General features: G+C 46.4%; 1 protein-coding gene across 1 annotated transcript in view; it reads left to right on the top strand.

The window, feature by feature from the left end:
• The window catches only part of LOC117346200 (vomeronasal type-2 receptor 26-like), a 59,528-nt gene extending 45,463 nt beyond the window's left edge, over nucleotides 1-14,065 (top strand). Inside the window, exon 7 of the mRNA XM_033915602.1 lies at nucleotides 13,139-14,065. Within this exon, the coding sequence (XP_033771493.1) occupies nucleotides 13,139-14,034 (896 nt within the window). The 3' untranslated portion in view covers nucleotides 14,035-14,065. The remainder of the gene's footprint in view (nucleotides 1-13,138) is intronic.
• The last annotated feature ends 7,122 nt before the right edge of the window (nucleotides 14,066-21,187 follow it).

Here is a 21,187-nt window from a genome sequence, read left to right on the forward strand (position 1 = left end):
TCTCCGTTCACCCCCCCTGACTTCCGTGCACTGCCCTGACTTTCCGTGCGCTGTCCCGACTCTCCGTTCACCCCCCTGACTTCCGTGCACTGCCCCGCCTCTCCGTGCGCTGTCCCGACTCTCCGTTCCCCCCCCCCCTGACGTCCGATTCATCCCCCCCCCCCGGCAGGACCATTCGCACCCCCACCCCGAAGGACCGCCGACTCCCCGACAATATCGGGCCAGGAGGGAGCCCAAACCCTCCTGGCCACGGCGACCCCCTACCCCCACCCCGCACTACATTACGGGCAGGAGGGATCCCAGGCCCTCCTGCCCTCGACGTAAACCCCCCTCCCCCCCAACGACCGCCCCCCCCAAGAACCTCCGACCGCCCCCCCAGCCGACCCGCGACCCCCCTGGCGACCCCCACGACGCCCCCACCCCCCTTCCCCGTACCTTTGGTAGTTGGGCCAGAAGGGAGCCCAAACCCTCCTGGCCACGGCGACCCCCTAACCCCACCCCGCACTACATTACGGGCAGGAGGGATCCCAGGCCCTCCTGCCCTCGACGCAAACCCCCCTCCCCCCCAACGACCGCCCCCCCCAAGAACCTCCGACCGCCCCCCCAGCCGACCCGCGACCCCCCTGGCGACCCCCACGACCCCCCCACCCCCCTTCCCCGTACCTTTGGTAGTTGGCCGGACAGACGGGAGCCAAACCCGCCTGTCCGGCAGGCAGCCAACGAAGGAATGAGGCCGGATTGGCCCATCCGTCCTAAAGCTCCGCCTACTGGTGGGGCCTAAGGCGCGTGGGCCAATCAGAATAGGCCCTGGAGCCTTAGGTCCCACCTGGGGGCGCGGCCTGAGGCACATGGGCCCAACCCGACCATGTGCCTCAGGCCGCGCCCCCAGGTGGGACCTAAGGCTCCAGGGCCTATTCTGATTGGCCCACGCGCCTTAGGCCCCACCAGTAGGCGGAGCTTTAGGACGGATGGGCCAATCCGGCCTCATTCCTTCGTTGGCTGCCTGCCGGACAGGCGGGTTTGGCTCCCGTCTGTCCGGCCAACTTCCAAAGGTACGGGGAAGGGGGGTGGGGGGGTCGTGGGGGTCGGCCAGGGGGGTCGCGGGTCGGCTGGGGGGGCGGTCGGAGGTTCTTGGGGGGGGGACGGTCGTTGGGGGGGAGGGGGGTTTGCGTCGAGGGCAGGAGGGCCTGGGATCCCTCCTGCCCGTAATGTAGTGCGGGGTGGGGTTAGGGGGTCGCCGTGGCCAGGAGGGTTTGGGCTCCCTTCTGGCCCGATATTGTCGGGAAGTCGGCGGTCCTTCGGGGTGGGGGTGCGAGTGGTCCTGCCGGGGGGGGGGATGTATCGGACGTTGGGGAGTCGGCCGGGCAAGAGGGCTTGGGCTCCCTCTTGCTCCGATCGTGGATGCGGGTGCGGGTGGGAGCGCGTGCGAGTGGTCGTTCGGGGTGGGGGTGCGAGTGGTCCTGCTGGGGGGGTGAATCGGGCGTCGGGCGGGGTGGGAACTATGTTTTAAAACTTTCGTATACCGCGCTCACGCATATAACGCGCGAGGGGTATGCGCGGTAGGTAAAAACGCGTATAACGCGCGCGTTATATGCGTGAAAATACGGTAAATTGTATCCCATGGCTTCAGAATTTTCCATGCGCCTAGTCCCGCCATGGGTGGATTCAGCGGTGGCTCAGATCCCCAAACGTACCTCCTTGCCCTCGGATGGAGGGGTGGTCCTGCCGGATGTCTAGAACCATAAGCCGGATTTTGTCTTGAAGCGCCTTTTTGATTCTGCTGCGACAGGGGTGCGAGCTGCAGCGGCCATTTTCTTTGTGGCCCGTGCATGTCATACTAAACCTCTATCATATTTTGACAGTTTTCGCTACATTGGTAGCTTATTCAGTTTCTGCTAGGAGATTGTTATGACTTCACCAGTGGTTGGGAGATTCTTAATTTAAGGATGCTCTGAGCAAGCTGCCATTCAAAGGTGTGCTCTTATTTAGCTAGGATTTGGATGACCTTATGGCAAGTGTGCAGGTCCGTTAGCCTCAGGTGCTTCCTGGCCCTGGTTCTCGTCTGCCCAGAGGGCCAGGACAGCTGAATTTTCATCATTTCAGGAGTACCTCACAGTACGCCGGACTCTCTGTGGCGGGATGGCATTTCGGAGCCTCCAACAGGCCTCACTTGGAGGTACAGTACACCCACAGTATCCCAACTCTCGACCTTTGGTGCTTTCCAAAAGAGAATTATGATGCCAGGGCTCTGGTGAGGCCTCCCCAGATCAGGGGGTGGCTATCAGCCTTCCTTCTGGAATGGCTGAAGATAACCTCGGCCCAGTGAGTTCTGGAGGTAATAATGGAAGGTCTTCGACTGCCTTTCTTCCAGCCAGCAGCAGTCTTCTTCATGTCCTCTCCAAAGGGCAATCCAGACTGGGTGCACCGGTTGCTGGATCTGGCAGCTATAGAGCTGATTCCACAGGGTGACTTGGGCTCTGGAGATACTCAATTTACTTCATCGTGCCAAAGGAGAACTCCGTTGATTGCAGACCAATTCTGGACCTCATGGAGGTGCATGCATTCTTGCAAGTTCCTTGTTTCCGCATGGTATCGGTGCGTGCTGTGTTTACAGCAGTGGCACCCGAGGAGTTTTTGGCTTCCTTGGATCTCACAGATGTGTATCCATATATCCTGATTTTCCCAGAACATCGGAGGTTCCTGCGGTTTCATGTTCTAGGGAGGCATTTCCAGTTGGCTGTGCTCCCTTTCGGTTTGGCATTGGCACCCTGAACCTTTACCTAGTTCATGGTGGTGGTGGCTGCCCTTCTGTGCATCCATTCCTCACCGACTGGCTGATCAGAGCTCCCTCTTGGGAGCAGGGCTGCTTGGCAGTTCGCCGAGTGGTGTCTTGGCTGGAAAGTTTTGGATGGGTGATCTATCTGAAGAAGGTTGCCTCGTGCCAACCAAGGTATTGGAGTACCTGGGTATCCGGTTCAACATGGGGCTGAACTGTGCATTTCTTTCAGAATCCCAAATTCTGGACCTCTGGAGTGTGATTCAGGACATGTTGGCGGCCTGGTGGTACCTGGTGGTACCTGGTGGTACCTGGTGGGTCTCATGGTGGCAATCATGGATGTCATCCATATGTGAGAGCTCGCCTGCGTCCTCTTCAGTTTTCTCTTCTGTAAAGGTGGAATCCCCTGAGAGCTGCACTGGGGATGCTGCTGCCTGGGTTGGCAGTGGCACGCAACAGTATACTGTGGTGGTTGACTTCTGTCTGTTCTCAGCCAATGCAAGGGCTGTTGCCTATGTCTGCTGTCAGGGGGCACGAAGAGTCTCCAGCTGGGATTGGAGGCTCAGATGCTCTTTCCATGGTTGGAGTATCATCTCTTGGCTTTATCCAAGGCTCATGTGGCTGACGTCAACAGCGTTCAGTAAAACTTCCTCAGTTGTCAGTCTATGGACCAGTGAGCATGGTCTCTGTCCGGGCTGGCTTTCACTCCTTCGATCGGATGGCGTCCTAGTGAACAGGAAGGCGGACAGATTCTTCAGCCATTGACAAGAGGTTGGCGTCGTCAGACTTGACAGACTGGTTCAACCTTGGTCCACAGAGGACATTCTGTGCAACCTGCTTACGTGGTTCATGTTTTGCACTGGGTGTCCTCACACATGGGCACAGTGATCCTTGTGGCTTGAGACTGGCCCAGATGACATTGGTTGATGTTGAGCTCTGGGAGTGGTCTGCATCTTCCTCACCATTGGCGGTTCCTCAAATAGGGTCAGTTTGCACTTCAAGATCCAAACCGCTTTGGTCCTGTGGCCTGGCTCTTGAGTGGGCAGCCTTGACAGCCAGGGGTTAGTCCTGTGCGGTTAATGCTACACTCCTGCAATACAAGCGGAAGTCGTCGGTCTCAGCCTACACAAATGCCTGGGGGTTTTTTCGGCTTGGTGTGTGGGGCTCCAGTTGGACCCTTTGGGTTCTGTCAGTGGCTCCGGTTCTGGACTTCCTTCAGGCTGGCCTCAGGAAGGGTCTGGCAGTCTTCTCTCTATTTGTTCAATTTGCAGGCCTCTCTTGTTTGGGTCCCTCTTCATTCAGGGATTCTCTAGCTTCTCACTCAACTGTGGTCCAGTTATTGCGGGGGAAAGGGAGGCTGGGGCCTCCATTACAACAGCCTTGCCATCGTGGAGCCTGAATTTGGTCCTGCGCTCCTTGACTCGTCCGCCCTATGAACCCCTGGATGAGATCTCTCTGAAAGATCTTACCATTAAGACCATCTTCCCGGTGATGGTCACTTTTGCACGGTGAGTGTCAGAGCATCCAGCTTTGTCATGCAGAGATCCTTTTCTCCACATCGTGGAATCAGTGATGATTTTGAGGACTGTGCCTTCTTTTCTTCCGAAAGTGGGTTCTTCTTTCCCCATAAACCAGGGAGTTCGGTTGCCAGCCTTTTGTTCCTTCGCGTTCCATGTCTCGGGTCCATGTTCTTTGGTCTCTGGCTATCTGTCATCATCTTTTGAGATACATTGGGGCCACTATCAACTTATGTCTGTCCGCCCATCTGTTTGTCCTGGCGGGACCCACGCGTCGGGGTCGGCCTGCTTCCAAGACTTCTCTTTCACATGGATGCGAGCAGCTAATTCATGGCCTATGTGGCGGTAAAGAAGAAGACTCCCCTTGAGGTGGAGGTTCACTCTCCTGAAGAATGGCTTTCTCCTGAAGAATGGCTGAATCTCACACGGTCTTGCCTGTGGAGACTTGTCGGGAGGCCCCGTGGGCTTCCCTTCATACCTTTTGCAGGTTTTCCAGGCTTGATTTGGTGGCTATGGGTGATACGGTCTTTGGCATTTCTATTCTTGTGGCGGGCTCATTGGGCCCCCCTTGAGTTTTAGGATGGCTTTGATGCATCCCATCTGTTCAGAATCAAGAGAGCTTGTACAAGAATGAAAGATTAGGTTTCTTACCTCTGCTAATCTTCCTTGTATAGCTCCTTGATGCTGAACACCTGCCCATCTGATTTTTTGTCCAATTTGCAAGTCGCCTCTTCAGTACCTGGTAAGCTGGATTTGTCTTTGACTAGTCTCACTACATTAAAAAAATTTCATGTGTATTCGCCTTTGTTGGGTTTAAGAGTTGGTGGGGGTTCCCTGGGGGTGTGCCCCTTCTGATCTTCAGGCTGTGTCCCTGTTCTAGGATTTTCCTGGGTTTTGCAGTTTATGATGTTTGTATTCTCTGTTTGTTTCCAGTTGGTCATTGTTGACCGTAGTTTTTGGTATAATATGATATTGAGCAGAATTTAACTGATAGCAAGAGTTCCCGTGCCCTCTCTCTCTTTTCTTCTGTTTCCTGTTTTTATAGGTCTACGTGACTTTTCTATTAACTGAAGCAAGACAGGAAGCTCCCAGGCAGGTAGCCCAAAGGGGAGGGATCTTTTAGTTGCCCTGCAGCTGAAGCTAATAGAGATACAAGATCCCTGGGGGCGCTGTTTAGCTGAGCATGTGAGAGGACGTGTTTCAGAAGAGTTCCTGTTGGGCCTACTTTTCATGCACCATTTGGATTACTATTCATCTCAGAGATTTTCTTTATTTTGATTTTTACCGTGCATAATTAGATTATGTCCAAAATGCAGCGTATTGACACGGAATTTGCGGCTGGTCAATCTACTAAACAATCGAAACAAGATCCACCTTCACCTCAAAAGGCATCGGCTGCTAAAGATTTGACGAACCAAGCCTTGCCGGTAGCCATGAAGGAAGAGTTTGCTGAGATCAAGGAGATGCTTCAGACTACTCATGCTGCACTTAAAGACTTGCAAGCTGGTGTGAACTCTCAATCAGAGCAATTGTCTACGCTTTGTCAAAAGTTTGAGAGTCTGGATTCTCACACGGCAGTGCTTGAGATGAAGTCAAAACGTATGATGCACATGCAAAAATGATTCTGAAACTCCAACATGAGTATGAAGATTTATCTAACAGGAGTCGCAGGAATAATTTGCGAATTCTCAGCCTACTGGAAACAGCAGAGGCCAGGAGGGAGCCCAACCTGGCCCATGTGCCTCAGGCCCCACCCTCAGGAGGGGCCTAAGGCTCCCGGGCCTATTCTGATTGGCCCAGGCACCTTAGGCCCCACCTGTGGGTGAGGCTTTGGGACGGCTGGGCCAATCCGGCCCCATTCTGCTGTTGGCTGCCTGCCGGACAGGCAGGTTTGGCTCCCGTCTGTCCGGCCAACTTAAAAAAAGGTAGGGGGGTGAGGGGGTTGTGGGGTCGGCCAAGGGCGGGATCGGGGGTTCTGGGGGGGTGATCGTTGGGGGAGGGGGGTTCCGTCGAGGGCAGGAGGGCCTGGGATCCCTCCTGTCCGTATTGTAGTGGGGGGTGGAGGTAGGGGGTCGCCGAGGCCAGGAGGGTTTGGGCTCCCTCCTGGCCCGATCGAGTAGCGGCGGAGTGGTCGCCGGGGCCAGAAGGGCTTGGGCTCCCTCCTGGCCTGATCGAGTAGCGGCGGGGGGGTCACCAGGGCCAGGAGGGTTTGGGATCCCTCCTGGCCCGATCGAGTAGCGGCGGGGGGGTCGCCAGGGCCAGGAGGGTTTGGGCTCCCTCCTGGCCCAAGCCAGTCACGGGGGGGGGGGGGGTCGCTGGGGCCAGGAGAGCTTGGGCTATCTCCTGGCCCGATGTTAATCGGTGGGGCAAGAGGGCTTGAGCTCCCTCTTGCCCCGATGTGTCGGGAATGGGGGGTCGCGATTTGACATGGCAGGAGGGCTTGGGCAAGGACTTAGGCCAAAAGGGGACTTAGATGCTTTTTTTGATTATGCCCCTCCACGTCTCTAAACAACATAAGATTAATGTTAAATTAAAACAGGAGTTAGATATTCAGATTAAAGATTTGAAACACCAGCATGCTTGTAGTAATGATCATCTTGTTTATTATGATCTATTGCGCTTGAAGTATCGATATAATACTATTTGCTCTGAAGAATCTACGTCCTTTTTATTTAAAAAGTCAGCTAAATATTATGCTGGTGGAAATAAGGTTGGCATTTTATTTGAAAACTTAAAGGGTTGCTCAGAATTTCTGGAATTAGATCTCCATCGGGGAAGGTGGTTACGAGTACTGCAGATATTAGTTCGCTTTTTGTTGATTTTTATTCTTCCTTATATGTTACACACTAAACTCATGGTGACAACAAGATATCAAACTTTCTCGCTGGACTATTCCATCCTTCCTTATCGGAAGTTGATGGTGTTAGTCTCAGTGCTCATATTAATATGGAGGAATTGGAAGATGCTTTAAAATCACTGAAACCATGTAAGTCACCTGGGGGGTAGTTTCCCAGTGGAATTTTTTCATAAGTTTTCTTCTTTTCTTTTGCCTAGATTATTGAAATTATATGATCATATCTCGCATAATGTGCATGCTTCCTCTACTTTTTTTAAAGCACTTATAGTACTGTTTCCAAAGCCAGATCGGGATCTTATGGAGATCAAAATTATCACCCTATATCTTTGATAAATGTGGAGGCCAAATTGTATGCCAAGGTTTTAGCAGTTCAATTATCTTCTGTTTTATATAACCTTATTTACCCTGACCAAACTGGTTTCCTTTCTTCTCAATATTCTAGTTCTAATACTCATCTTTTATTCCATATACTTTTAGCTGCTAAACAGTCTACAGACCCTATGGCTGCCTTGTTTCTGGATGCGGAAAAGGCATTTGATAGGGTCGAGTGGCCCTATCTGTTTGCTATCCTTCATTGATTTGGATTTCCCCCTTCTTTTATTCATATTATACGTGTTTTGTACTCTCAACCCTCTGCTAGACTTTGGCTTAATTCTGTTTTGTCTCGCTCTTTTTTCTTATCCCATGGTACTAGACAAGGGTGTCCTTTATCCCCGCTCATTTTCGATTTGGCTTTGGAACCACTTGCTCTGGCTATTCATCAGTCTACTCTGATTAAGGGTATTAAATTTCAGTCTCAGGAGGTTAAGATTTCTTTATATGCGGATGATATAGTCATATATTTCTGATGTGTCCGATTCCGTCCCCCTTTGATGACTGTTATTTCAGATTTTTCTCTTATTTACAGCTATAAAATTAACTTGGAAAAGTCTGATATCTTGCCTTTGAATATTCACTGCTTCCAACAAGATGTTTCTCATTTTTCTTTTAATTGGGTTACTTCATCGGTTAAATATTTAGGAATTTTATTTGCGATGGATTTTGATTCTAGTCTGTCCCTGAATAGAGCTAGGGTTTTGACTGCTGTAGAGGGCCTAATACGGAAATGGTTTCCATTATTCCTTACTTGGTGGGGGAGAATGTTATAAACTGTGGCCCTGATTCTACAAAGTGCGTCCCGATTTTAGGCAGCTGTAGGCATCCTACAGCTGTCTAATCAGCCAATAGGGATGCATGTTTTTTAAAAAATGCTCCCCAGGCAGGCCGCCTATATTGAAGGCGCCTCCGGGAACCTAGGGAGGCCCGCAAGACGCCTAAGCTCGCCTAAGGGCCTTAGACGAACCTAGGCGGCCCTACGCATCTCCCTAGTAGAGGAAAAGATGCTTACAATGTAGGCCAGCAAAATGCTGGTCTACATTGTAAGTAGACGCGGCCGCTATACTTATCGCGGCAAGGGATCTCTCTACCGCTATAAGTATAGCGGCCGCGGCCGCCTGTCCAATTGCCGGCAGGAGGGTGCCCAGGCTCCTAAAGCCTGGGCCAATCAGGCCTTAGGCTTAGTGGGGATGGGCGGACCCGCTATGCCTAAGGCCTGATTGGTCCAGGCTTCTAGAGCCTGGGCCAATCAGGCCTTAGGCTTCGGCGGGATGGGCCGGGAAGGGGCGGGCCCGCCTCATTTTGACGAGGCGGGCCTGCCGGCTGGACGGGCAAGACCCGTCTGGCCAACAATTAAAGGTTAGTTTGGGGGCTGTTAGTGCGGGGGGAGCGTTTTCCGGCAGGAGGGATTGGGCACCCTCCTGCCGGTGATCAGTAGTGTCGGGGGGGACATCTTCTGGCAGGAGGGTTTGGGCACCCTCCTGCCAGCGATCGGTAGTGTTGGGGGGGGCATCTTCCCGAAGGAGGGTTTGGGCACCCTCCTGCCGGCAATCGGACAGGCCGCTATACTTATAGCGGCAGAGAGATCCCTTGCCGCAATAAGTATAGCGGCCGCGTCTACTCTTTTTTTTTTTTTTTTTTTTTATAAATTTTATCAATTGTTACAACATATAATAGATTTAGGCAAATTAAACAATTATAAAGAAAATTTATTACAAATAAAACAATAATATTCATCAAGTCCACATTATTGGGGGCTGGCTATTTCTGTTGGAGCTTTACAGAAGCAATAATTAAGCATCAATATCTTTAACTTTAAAACACTCTAGAGTCAAGCAAAATAATTATCATCATTTTCATTCTCATTCCATCTCAGCCTCTGCACTAATAACAGTCAAATATATCTGATTTAGGTTTATCTATAAGAAAATTCTCTAAATGAGTTGGATCTAAAAAAATATATTTGGTATCTTGATATACCACCAAACACTTGCAGGGAAACTTAAGGAAAAATGAAGCACCTACATTCAAGGCTTTATCCTTAAGTTGTAGGAATTGCTTCCTCCTGTATTGTGTTTGCTTAGAAACATCTGGAAAAATGTTAATTTGTTGACTACAGAGCACAGCATTTTTATTTAAGAAATACAATTTAAGAATATTTTGTTTTTCCATCTCAGTCCTAAATGTGACTAATAATGTTGCTCTTTTGGCTATATAGTCTTTAGATGACTCAAGAAATTGGGAAATATTCAAGCTATCAGAAGACACTAATTGATCTTTCCCCCCTTCTTCTGAAATCTTTCTGATACTACTAGGCAAATAATAAAGATTGTCTGGGGAAAAATTTTCTAAGCCAGTATAAGATAGTACATCTTTTAAATACATTTTAAGTAATTCCAAAGGAGAAAGAAAGTGAGATAAAGGAAAATTCAGAAATCTGAGGTTCCTAGATCTCAAAGCGTTCTCCATTTTTTCCAACTGTAAGTGTAATAAGGTATTGTCTTTTACTTGAGATACAACACATGATTGCATTACAGAAACAGATGTTTCTAATTTATCTAATTTCTTTCCCATATCTACCAATTGAGTATCATGCTCGGCCACTTTATTTGTTATTTCTGAAGAAAATTGACATAATTTCACTACTGTGCCCTGCAGTGAACTTTCAATTCTATTTACTACAGTCCAGACATCTTGCAATGTGATTGATTTATTACCAACCTCAGGCCTAAGAGTAGAACCTGTAGGCATTGAAACAGGAGACACCATAAAAGATCGTTCCCCCTTTGAGATATTTTTAGAGTCCAACTCTAAAAGTAATGGGGAGGCTAAGTCCGATCCCGATTGGGAAATGGAGTCAGCCTTCTCTGGTAAAGGAGTTAGAGGTTGAGGTGGAGGCGTGGGTTCACCGGATGATAGAGAGGCAGATTGGGATCGAAAGTCAGTCTTACCTTCGGATATCGCTGTTAACACTGATAGATGATGATCCATTGGTCCAAATACATTGGAAGGTGATGAAGAAATAATTTTAGCTTTACGCTTCCCCATTATTCTTCCCAAATGCTCCTCGCTCTTCCTGGCTCCGAAGGGGCTCCAAAGGGGCGTGTCCTGCCCCTTTGGCCACGCCCCTTCGGACACGCGGCCTCGGGCACGTGTCCGCGGGCCGCGTTCCGCGGCTCACTTCGCTATGCTGTGGAGAGAGGACCTCTCCTCAACTCGGCAACTGCCGATAGTGGCTGCAGGGGTGCCTGACTGTAGAGTGAAAACTCCGGCAGGGAGCAGCCAGCCCTCTTTCCTCCGCGGCTCACCTCGCTGTTATGTTGTGGAGAGGGGACCTCTCCTCAACTCAGCAACTGCCGGTAGTGGCTGCAGGGGTGCCTGGCTGTAGAGTGAAAACTCCGGCAGGGAGCAGCCAGCCCTCTTTCTTCCGTGGCTCACCTCGCTGTTATGCTGTGGAGAGAGGACCTCTCCTCAACTCGGCAACTGCCGGTAGTGGCTGCAGGGGTGCCTGACTGTAGAGTGAAAACTCCGGCAGGGAGCAGCCAGCCCTCTTTCCTCCGCGGCTCACCTCGCTGTTATGCTGTGGAGAGAGGACCTCTCCTCAACTCGGCAACTGCAGGTAGTGGCTGCAGGGGTGCCTGACTGTAGAGTGAAAACTCCGGCAGGGAGCAGCCAGCCCTCTTTCCTCCGTGGCTCACCTCGCTGTTATGCTGTGGAGAGAGGACCTCTCCTCAACTCGGCAACTGCCGGTAGTGGCTGCAGGGGTGCCTGACTATAGAGTGAAAACTCCGGCAGGGAGCAGCCAGCCCTCCTCTTTTTTAAAACTCCGGCAGGGAGCAGCCAGCCTTCTTTCCTCCGCGGCTCACCTCGCTGTTATGCTGTGGAGAGAGGACCTCTCCTCAACTCGGCAACTGCCGGTAGTGGCTGCAGGGGTGCCTGACTGTAGAGTGAAAACTCCGGCAGGGAGCAGCCAGCCCTCCGGCCGCGTCTACTCCAACCCGATTCTGTAGCCGGCGTCTATAACATGGACGCCGGTTACAGAATCGGGATTTAATGTAGGCCCGATTCTGTATAGGACGCCTCTCCTGGGCCGTCCTATACAGAATCTGGGCCTATATGTCCATGATGTTACCGTGTTTGTTTGTAGTAGCGTATTATAAGTTGTTGGAATCCAAGATCTGTAGATTTTTGTGGTAGGATAAGCCTCCTCGAGTGTCGAGACACTCTCTTCAATGATCGAAGTGTCATGAAGGGGTCAATTTCCCTAACTTCTATCGTTATCATTGGGCTTTTCTTCTGAGGCACGGATGGTATTGGTTTCAACCGTGTAATGAGTTGCTGTTTCCTCGTTGGGTGGGGATAGAGATAATTTTGATTCTACATTTACCTTTAAATCGTTACTTAGCTGTATTTTACCATCTAAGATTCGAACCCATTCTATTTTGTTGGGCACTATTCAGGCTCTTTTGAAGTTGGATTCATTTTTTTAGACTCGTATACGGGATACACTCCATCAATCTATTTGGCTTAACACCAATTTTTGCATTGCTCTTGCTCCCATTTTTTGGCCATTGGCCATTCCTGGCTCAATTGTAGAATCAAACTTTGCTTACATTACAGGATCTATAAGGTCAATTTCATTTGGCTGATTTGGCCTCGTATCAATGGCTGCATTTACAACAATGTTTGACTAAAAGTAAGCTGTCTTTTTCTACTGAGCTCCCAGATCTCTATAAATACATGTCTCTTTTATGTACGGAGCACCATTTATCTTCTCGTATATATAAGGACCTTAATAAGTTTGATGCTACCTCTCATCATTCATTGTATGCTGTTTGGGACAAGGATGTGTTGGGTAATTTAACTTCAGTGCAATGGGAGGATTTATTGCTTCGGACTTTTAAAATATCGATGTCTGCTAATCTGACTCAGTCCTTATTTTTTTTGTTTATCATCGTGCTCTCTGGACTCCAAGGAAATTATTCTGTATTGTACATTTATATTCAGATTTTTGTTGGCATTGTGCTGCTGAAACTGGTACCCTGGTACATATGATTTATGAATGTTCTAAGTTGCAACCTTTTTGGTCTTCTGTTTGGAGTATTATTTCTCATATCTTCTCCATAGATGAGGAGCTCACTGTGACTGTTGTCTTTTGGAGAAGCACTGTTCTTGTCTCTCCCCTTTCTAAGGATCAATCTTGTGTATTTGATATTTTGATGGATTTTGCCATGAAAGTGATTCTTAGAAACTGGAAAATTCATCATGATCTACATGTGGCCACTTGGTGGAATTTAGTTTCTCTAACCCATAAGTTTGAACTAGAGAATGCTTATTTTACCTCTCGATTCCGGTCTATCAATTGTATGTGGGCCACTTTTCAATTCTATCTTAATGCTGAAAATGCTTAATTTCTTTGTATGCATATTGTATTTTTGCTCTGTTGTATATGCTGTGTTTTTCTTGTTTGATGTTTGATTTGAAAATTCTAATAAAGAATGTTTGAACAAAAAAAAAAAGAGATACAAGATCTCATCCGTTCAGCATCCAGAGAAGCTATACAAGAAGGAAGATTAACAGAGGTAAAAAACCTAATCTTTCATTCTTTCTCAGATATGGACACCTGTACAACATGCCCGGATGATCAATGGTCCAATAAGAAAAGAGATGCCTGCATCCCAAAAGTGATAACTTTCCTATCTTTTGAAGAGCATCTAGGGATTGCTTTAACTTCCATCAGCATGTTCTTCTTTCTCATCACTGCTGTCATCTTGGGAGTCTTTATTTATTACAGAGACACTCCAATAGTAAGAGCCAACAACCGGGACCTCAGCTACATTATCCTCATCTCCCTCATGTTTTGCTTCCTCTCTTCATTGTTATTCATTGGGCATCCTGTAGATGTTATCTGCATTCTCAGACAGACTATATTTGGGATCACTTTCTCCATTGCTCTCTCCTCTATTCTGGCAAAAACCATCACTGTGGTCACAGCCTTCCAAGCTGCCAAACCAGGAAGCAAGCTCCGGAAATGGATGGGTTCCAGGGTCTCTATCTGTGTCATCCTTTCTTGTTCCCTTATTCAAACCATTCTGTGTCTTGCCTGGTTGTTTACTGCTCCCCCATTTATATTTCTTAATTTGAAATCAGAAATTGGAATAATACTAATTGAATGTAATGAAGGGTCAGTAATTGCATTCTACTGTGTTCTGGGTTACTTGGGATTTCTGGCTGGTATCAGCTTCATCATAGCTTTCCTAGCAAGAAATCTACCTGGCAGTTTCAATGAGGCCAAGAATATCACCTTCAGCATGCTGGTCTTCTGCAGCGTTTGGATCTCCTTCATCCCAACATACCTGAGCTCCAAAGGTAAGTACATGGTGGCAGTAGAGATATTTGCTATTCTGGCCTCTAGCACCGGACTATTGGGTTGTATCTTTTTCCCTAAATGCTATATTATTCTGCTGAGGCCTGAAAGGAACAACAAGAAGGACCTAAGAAAAATATAGGTGCCCTTTTACTAAACAGCACTAAATGCTATCACACATTTAGGGTTCCTTTTACGAAGGTGCGCTAGGGCCTTAACGTACAGAATAGCGTGCGCTAGCCGCTACTACCTCCTTTTGAGCAGGCGGTAGATTTTCAGCTAGTGCACACTAATCCAGTGCGTGCGATAAAACCACTAGCACATCTTTGTAACAGGAGCCCTTAATATGGGGAAAATGATTAATCAGAAGCTGCATTAAAGCTTTTTGTAGTACTTTGCCAGTCAGTATGTACTAATCGAAAGTGATGGGTCATGGGAAGGGATTGGGCCTGCTAGCACACTAAAATGATCAATTGAAAACTGGATAATGTGGACTTAACAAAGAAGTTAGGACTTCCTAAATAATAGGTGTTAAGTTAAGTTAAGTTTAATTTTTGCAAGTCCCAAGTAGTGTTGCCCAATTCAGGAAAAAATATTTCAATTTGATTCAATTCAACCTATTGAATTGATTTTTTCAATTCGATTTGATTTTCCTGCCCAATTGAGTGTTTTGTTTTGTTTTTCAAACATCCTGGTGAATTTATTGTATAGCCTCTTCACCCCCTTTTCTCTCTCCTACCCATACTGGCACTGTGGTGTAAACAAAATAAACAAACAAAATAAAATTTTCCTCTCTGTTAAATCCTAGTTCATGTTCGCGGTTTTATACCAGCTCTGGCAGGATACAAATTTCAAATCTGACACATTGCATTAACAAAACAGAAAATAAAATTATTTTATCTGGTCATTATTCAAATCATGTTGGTCCCAGGCTTTGGTTGTCTTCTGATAACTCGCTTGCCAGGGTCTCCTTCTTTCTTCTTTCTAACCATCCATCTTCCTTCTCTGTCCTCCCCTTCTATTTCCCTTCCCTCCCCCGGAGGTCTGGTATCTTTCCTGTTTTTGTATCTATTTCTGTGGCTGCAGCGATGGACCTCCACCATCCCCAGATCTACCATCTATCCTTTCTTCAACTACCCTTTCATCCAACATCTCTCCCTCCTTCCCCACCACCCCAGAGTCCAACAGCTCTCCCTTTCTCTTTCCAACTTCCCTCCAATCCAATATCTCTTTCCCCCGCTACACCATCCCTTGTGTTCAACTTATCTCCCTTTCTGTTCCTTCCCTCCCTAAATCCCATTGTCCACCATCTCTCTCACTCTCCTGTCATTAGATCCATTATTTCTTCTATCCAACCCCTATCTCCCCTCTCCCTCCCCCATCTCCCCTCTTCATGATATCAACCAAATTCCTCTCCCTCCCCAAGTCCATCTCCCCTTCCACCATCCATTTTCCCACCTCCACCAAGTTCATCTCTCCCATACATCTTCTCCCCATCTCTCCCTCTCCAGTCCACCAACTCCCCAAAGTCATAAGAATATAAGAATTGCCACTGCTGGGTCAGACCAGAGGTCCATCATGCCCAGCAGTCTGCTCTCGCGGTGGCCCCTAGGTCAAAGACCAATGCCCTAACTAAGACCAGCCCTACCTGCTTACGTTCTGGTTCAGCAGGAACTTGTATAACTTTGTCTTGAAACCCTGGAGGGTGTTTTCCCTATAACAGTCTCCGTAAGAGCGTTCCAGATTTCTACCACTCTCTGGGTGAAGAAGAACTTCCTTACATTTGTACAGAATATATCCCCTTTTAACTTTAGAGAGTGCCCTCTTGTTCTCTCTACCTTGGAAAGGGTGAACAACCTGTCTCTATCTACTAAGTCTATTCCCTTCATTATCTCGAATGTTTTGATCATGTCCCCTCTCAGCCTCCTCTTTTCAAGGGAGAAGAGGTCTAGTTTCTCTAACCTCTTGCAGTACAGCAACTTCTCCAGCCCCTTAACCATTTTAGTTGCTCTTCTCTAGACCCTTTTGAGTAGTACCGTTTCCTTCTTCATGTACAGTGACCAATGCTGGACACAGTATTCCAGGTAGGGGTGTACCATGGTCCGGTTCAGTGGCATGATAACCTTCTCCGATCTGTTCGTGATCCCCTTCTTAATCATTCCTAGCATTCTATATGCCCTTTTCACTGCCGCCGCACATTGCGCAGACAGCTTCATCTACTTGTTGACCAGTACTCCCAAGTCACTTTCCTGGGGGGTCTCTCCGAGAACCACACTGGACATCCTGTATTCGTGTATAAGATTTTTATTACCAACATGCATCACCTTACACTTATCCAAGTTAAACCTCATTTGCCATCTGTTCCTCTCCTCCAAGTCTATCTCCCATCTCCATGATCTCCCCCAGATTCATCTCTCCCTCCCCCAAGACCATCTCCCCCTCCACCATCCATCTTCCACTAAGTTTATCTCTCCCATCCATCTTCTCCCCATCTCTCCTTCTTCAGTCCACCATCTCCCCCAAGTCCATCTCCCCACTCCCCTATCTACCTTTATTTTGATGTTATAACATGTTCCCGGTGGTGGTAGTGATTTAGCAATCCACTCCTGCCACCACTCCTTGCGTCTTCTCTCCACTGTGGCCCACCCTTAGTGAAAATTTTCTGTTTCTGCTTCGGTGGCCGAATGGAGAGAGATTGCCCAGATTATTGGCAGAGTAGTGAATCACATTCACTACCGCCGCTTTTGCCTAGCCATGGAGGAGAGGACAAATACTTCCAGAGGGAAAGAGAGAGCCAGCCACCCAACCAATTAAAAAATACCTTGCTGCTGCGGATCTGCATGCAGAGGTCCACTCAGAATTCCCTCTGCCACTGGAATCCTTGCTTCTGAAGTAATTTCCAGTTTTGCAAAATCGGAAGTTAGATTACATGGAAGGACTCCAGTGGCAGAGGAAAAGCTCGAATGGGTCTCTAGCAAGGGGGCAGACAAATCAGTGAGTTCGATTTTTTGTTAAACAAATCAAATTTGAATCAATTCACCCAAAGTGAATCAGTGAATCAATTCAAATTGTGAATCGGGCAGTACTAGACCAAACACTAAATATAAAATTAGCATTTGTCCTGAAACAACAACAACAAAAGAAAATACTGGCCCTTAAATATGACTTAGCAAACATAAAAATACTATGGCCCTCTTCAATTAAACTATGCTAGCAGTTTTTAGCATGGTGAGCCATGATTAATGGCCATCGCTGCTCCTGACACTCATAGAGTTCCTATGAGCATCAGGAGCAGCGCGGGCCATTCAGTGTGGCTCTCTGAACTACAAACTGCTAGCACAATTTAATAGAAGAGGGTGTATGTGAAAACACAATTAAGGCTTTATTTTAGCACCTATTAGTAAAAGGGTCTTGTAATAACTCAGGGGTCCTCTTACTAAGGTGAACTAAATGCTGACTTGCCCACTGTATTTTTAAAGGCTTAGAAATAATAGAAGTAACATTTTCTTGTAAAGGAAAACCAACACTGGGCTGCTCTTACTTTTGACCATACAAAATAGAAATAAAGTTAAAATATATACAAGTACAAATGATTAAATAATTATTTATCCATAATCAGAAGAATGGTTGGAACATAAAATCAACTTGGCTTTCTTTTTATCAGACCTATCAAGTTTGAAACATAAACAGAGACATTTAGCAGACAATATTCAGCTTTGCCTTGTTCAAACCAGAGCTGCCAATTAGTATTGTGTAGTTATACTGTTATGAATCATATTCAGGGCCAGTGACTGCAAATCTAAATGACTAGATTGGACCATACAAATGGCAGTCCTATCTTTGACTGCTTATCTATGTGTTTACTTCCACTGGACCTAGAAATTTTCCAGAAATTTCCAAAGGACTTGTAGGTGCCAAAGAGCAAGAGGTTGATTTCCACTGACTAGGAGAGGAACCTTCGGTTGATAGTGTCTGTTGATATCAAGATGATGAGCCATTGTGACTGAAAGATGCTAGGTTGCATAGAGAGAGGCATAACCAGCAGAAGAAAGGAAGTGTTAACACTCTTGTACAAGTTATTGAAGAGGCTTCACTTGGAGTACTGTGTTCAGTTTTGGAGGCAGTTCAGGTTAAAGTCCCATACCATTTTTGTTACCTTTCTTTGAACACTCATACCATAGAGGAAATGAAGGGTAGAGCAGATATAATACAGACACTGAAATACTTGAAAGGTATTCATATACAGTATAAACACATCCATTCAGTTGGTTGCTTTTCAATTATCAGCTGAGCTAGTGGCTGCTAGGTGAGAGAGTCATAAATTTATGGCATGTGGATAGTGGGTGCAATGGTATAGACTTGTAACAAGGATTTTCTGTTTAGAAAATTACATTTTGTTGGACTAAAAAAGCAAGAAACAACTATGAGTTGGTGTTGAAAAGTTCTCAACCCACTTGAAACTTCCAGCTTTCATTGACAATGATCTGAAACTATGTCAATGCATTTTGTTATGATTCTGCAAATTTTAATGAAGTATGTTGACCTTGTTTCAGATCATTGATTGAACCATGCTATACTTTGATGAAGTATTGGGAAAGCAGCTTAAAATGGGCATTTGAATTAAAAGGAGTTCTGAACAGGAAACTTTCTAGACCAATAATTTAAAAAAAATACATGGAGTGTCTGAGAGCTTGTTGCCTAAAATTAACTGATCCAAAGTAAAGCCAAACTTCTTGCTTAAGTAACACTCTTGATTTAAGGAAGAGAGGGGGACTAAGATCTTACTTATGAGATTAATTTGCCTACCACATAAAGCACTGTTTGACCTTTATAAGTCATTTGTTTCATTATCAGAAGTTGTTTTAGTTTTGGAATTATGTAATGAGATTTGATGGGAAGAATAAAAACCTGGACTGGATTATTGTTGGCAGATTTGTACTTTGGAGAAAAGTAGTGGGGGGTTATGAAGCTCCAGGACAGCAGACACCCCAAGCAACATGAAAATATTTATTGTGGGAAAATGAGTATGAATAACCCACAGTAAATTGAAGCTTAAAAGGTATGGCAGAGAGGGAGGGCAGTGGAACTCTAGGGGATACAGAGAACACCAGTGACACACAACTTACAGGAATAGAAACCAAGTGAATTGGGTAGTCAAGAATGCTATCACTGGCAGGAATGGTGCTTAGACAGCTACTCTAATATGTTGGAATGTACGGCCAGTGAAGGCGATATATAAATTTTTAAATATATAATCTGTGTCCCAAAAAGGACATGTGATTGTGAGGTAAGGCCAGTGCCAGGCAGCCTTCTGAATTCTGTTTCAAAATTAGCAAAGCACCTAAGCAGGAAATGTTAGAAAGACAAAGAAAACAGAAAAGATGAACTATAGTGATTAATATCTTTATTTTAGTCAAGTCTTGACACTGTCGCCTGGCCATCCCCGCTAAGGACAATGTGGTGACTAGTGCTGCCCGATTCCAGGTGTCCACCACACGTTGAGTAAAGAACTTCCTAGCATTCATTTTGAATCTGTCCCCTTTCAACTTTTCCAAATGCCCTCTTGTTCTTTTATTTTTCAAAAGTTTGAGGAATCTGTCCCTCTCTACTCTCTCTATGCCCTTCATGATCTTGTAAGTCTCTATCATATCCCCTCTAAGTCTCCTCTTCTCCAGGGAATAGAGTCCCAGTTTTTCCAATCTCTCAGCGTATGGAAGGTTTTCCAAACCTTTTATCAGACGTGTCGTTCTCCTCTGAACCCTCTCAAGTATCGCCATATCCTTCTTAAGTATGGCAACCAATATTGGACGCAGTACTCCAGATGTGGACGCACCATCGCCCAGTACAATGGCAGGATAACTTCTTTTGTTCTGTTGTAATACCCTTCTTGATTATGCCTAGCATTCTATTTGCCTTCTTAGCGGCCACTGCGCACTGTGCCGTCGGCTTCATTGTCATGTCCACCATTATCCCCAAGTCCTTTTCTTGGGTACTCTCATTCAATAACATCCCTCCCATCGTATAGTTGTATCTTGGGTTTCTGTTTCCCACATGTAATACTTTACATTTCTAAACGTTGAACTTCATCTGCCATCTCATCGCCCATTCCCCTAGTTTGTTCAAGTCCCTTTGCAATTCTTTGCAGTCCTCTTTAGTCTGAGCTCCACTAAATAGTTTGGTGTCATCTGCAAATTTTATTATTTCGCACTTCGTCCCTGTTTCTAGATCATTTATGAATATATTAAATAGCAGCGGCCCGAGCACCGAGCCCTGCGGGACCCCACTCGTGACCCTCCTCCAGTCCGAGTAGTGGCCCTTCACTCCTACCCTCTGTTTCCTACCCGTCAACCAGTAAATATACCAAAGGAACTAGATAAATATTAAAGAGCGTTGGGGATAGGGGAGATCCCTGCAAGACTCCACATGAGTTCCTCCAGAGAATAATTGTCCTCGATAAACACTTCATATGTTCTTTGTTCTAGGAACCCCCCTAAACCAATTTTTAACATTGCCACTGATCCCAATTGAATCCAAACAGTACAGCAGATGATAATGATCTACCAGATCAAAAGCACTCCTTAGGTCCAACTGCAGGATCAGGGTACTTAAATCTATACTAAACAGAATCGTAAGTTGATTAAGTAATGATGCTATCACTAGAAACATAGAATATGATGGCAGAAAAGGGCCTACGGCCCAACAAGTCTGCCCATTCAAATAACCCTCCCTTCTAAGTTCTTCTTTGAAGTGAGCCCACGTTTTGATCCCATTTGATTGATTGTCATGTAAAATATTAAACTTTTCCAGATATTTTTCTAATTCCGCATTTACCAATCCCTCCATTATGGAATGCTGGCTACTGGTCTGTAATTACTTTCACTGCTATGTGATTCCTTATGATTTTTTTTTACTATGGGTGTAATTATGATCCTTCCTAAATCTTTCCAAATTGACTAGAGTCCAGCTGAATAATCGTCCATTTAAAAAGCTGGGTTTGGAAAGTAATTGATGCATTCCTCCAAACATTCCTCGGGCAGATATCTAGACGACAATATTTTTTTGGCATATTTTGAGTAAAGTTTACAAAAAAAATTCCAATCTGGAATGATAAAATATTCCCAATTCATATTTGTCCTGACTCCTTCTGATTCATAGCATTAATAGATTCATAGCATTAATAACTTGATCTTTATTCTCCTGTGTGTTAAGGGCAGATTGCAATTCACTAATGCTAGGAATGATAAAGAAGGTATCACAAACAGATCAGAGGTTATCATGCTGTTGTACCGAGCTAT

Source organism: Geotrypetes seraphini, chromosome 12 (genome assembly GCF_902459505.1).
Source record: "Geotrypetes seraphini chromosome 12, aGeoSer1.1, whole genome shotgun sequence".
NCBI classification, from domain to species: Eukaryota; Metazoa; Chordata; class Amphibia; order Gymnophiona; family Dermophiidae; genus Geotrypetes; species Geotrypetes seraphini.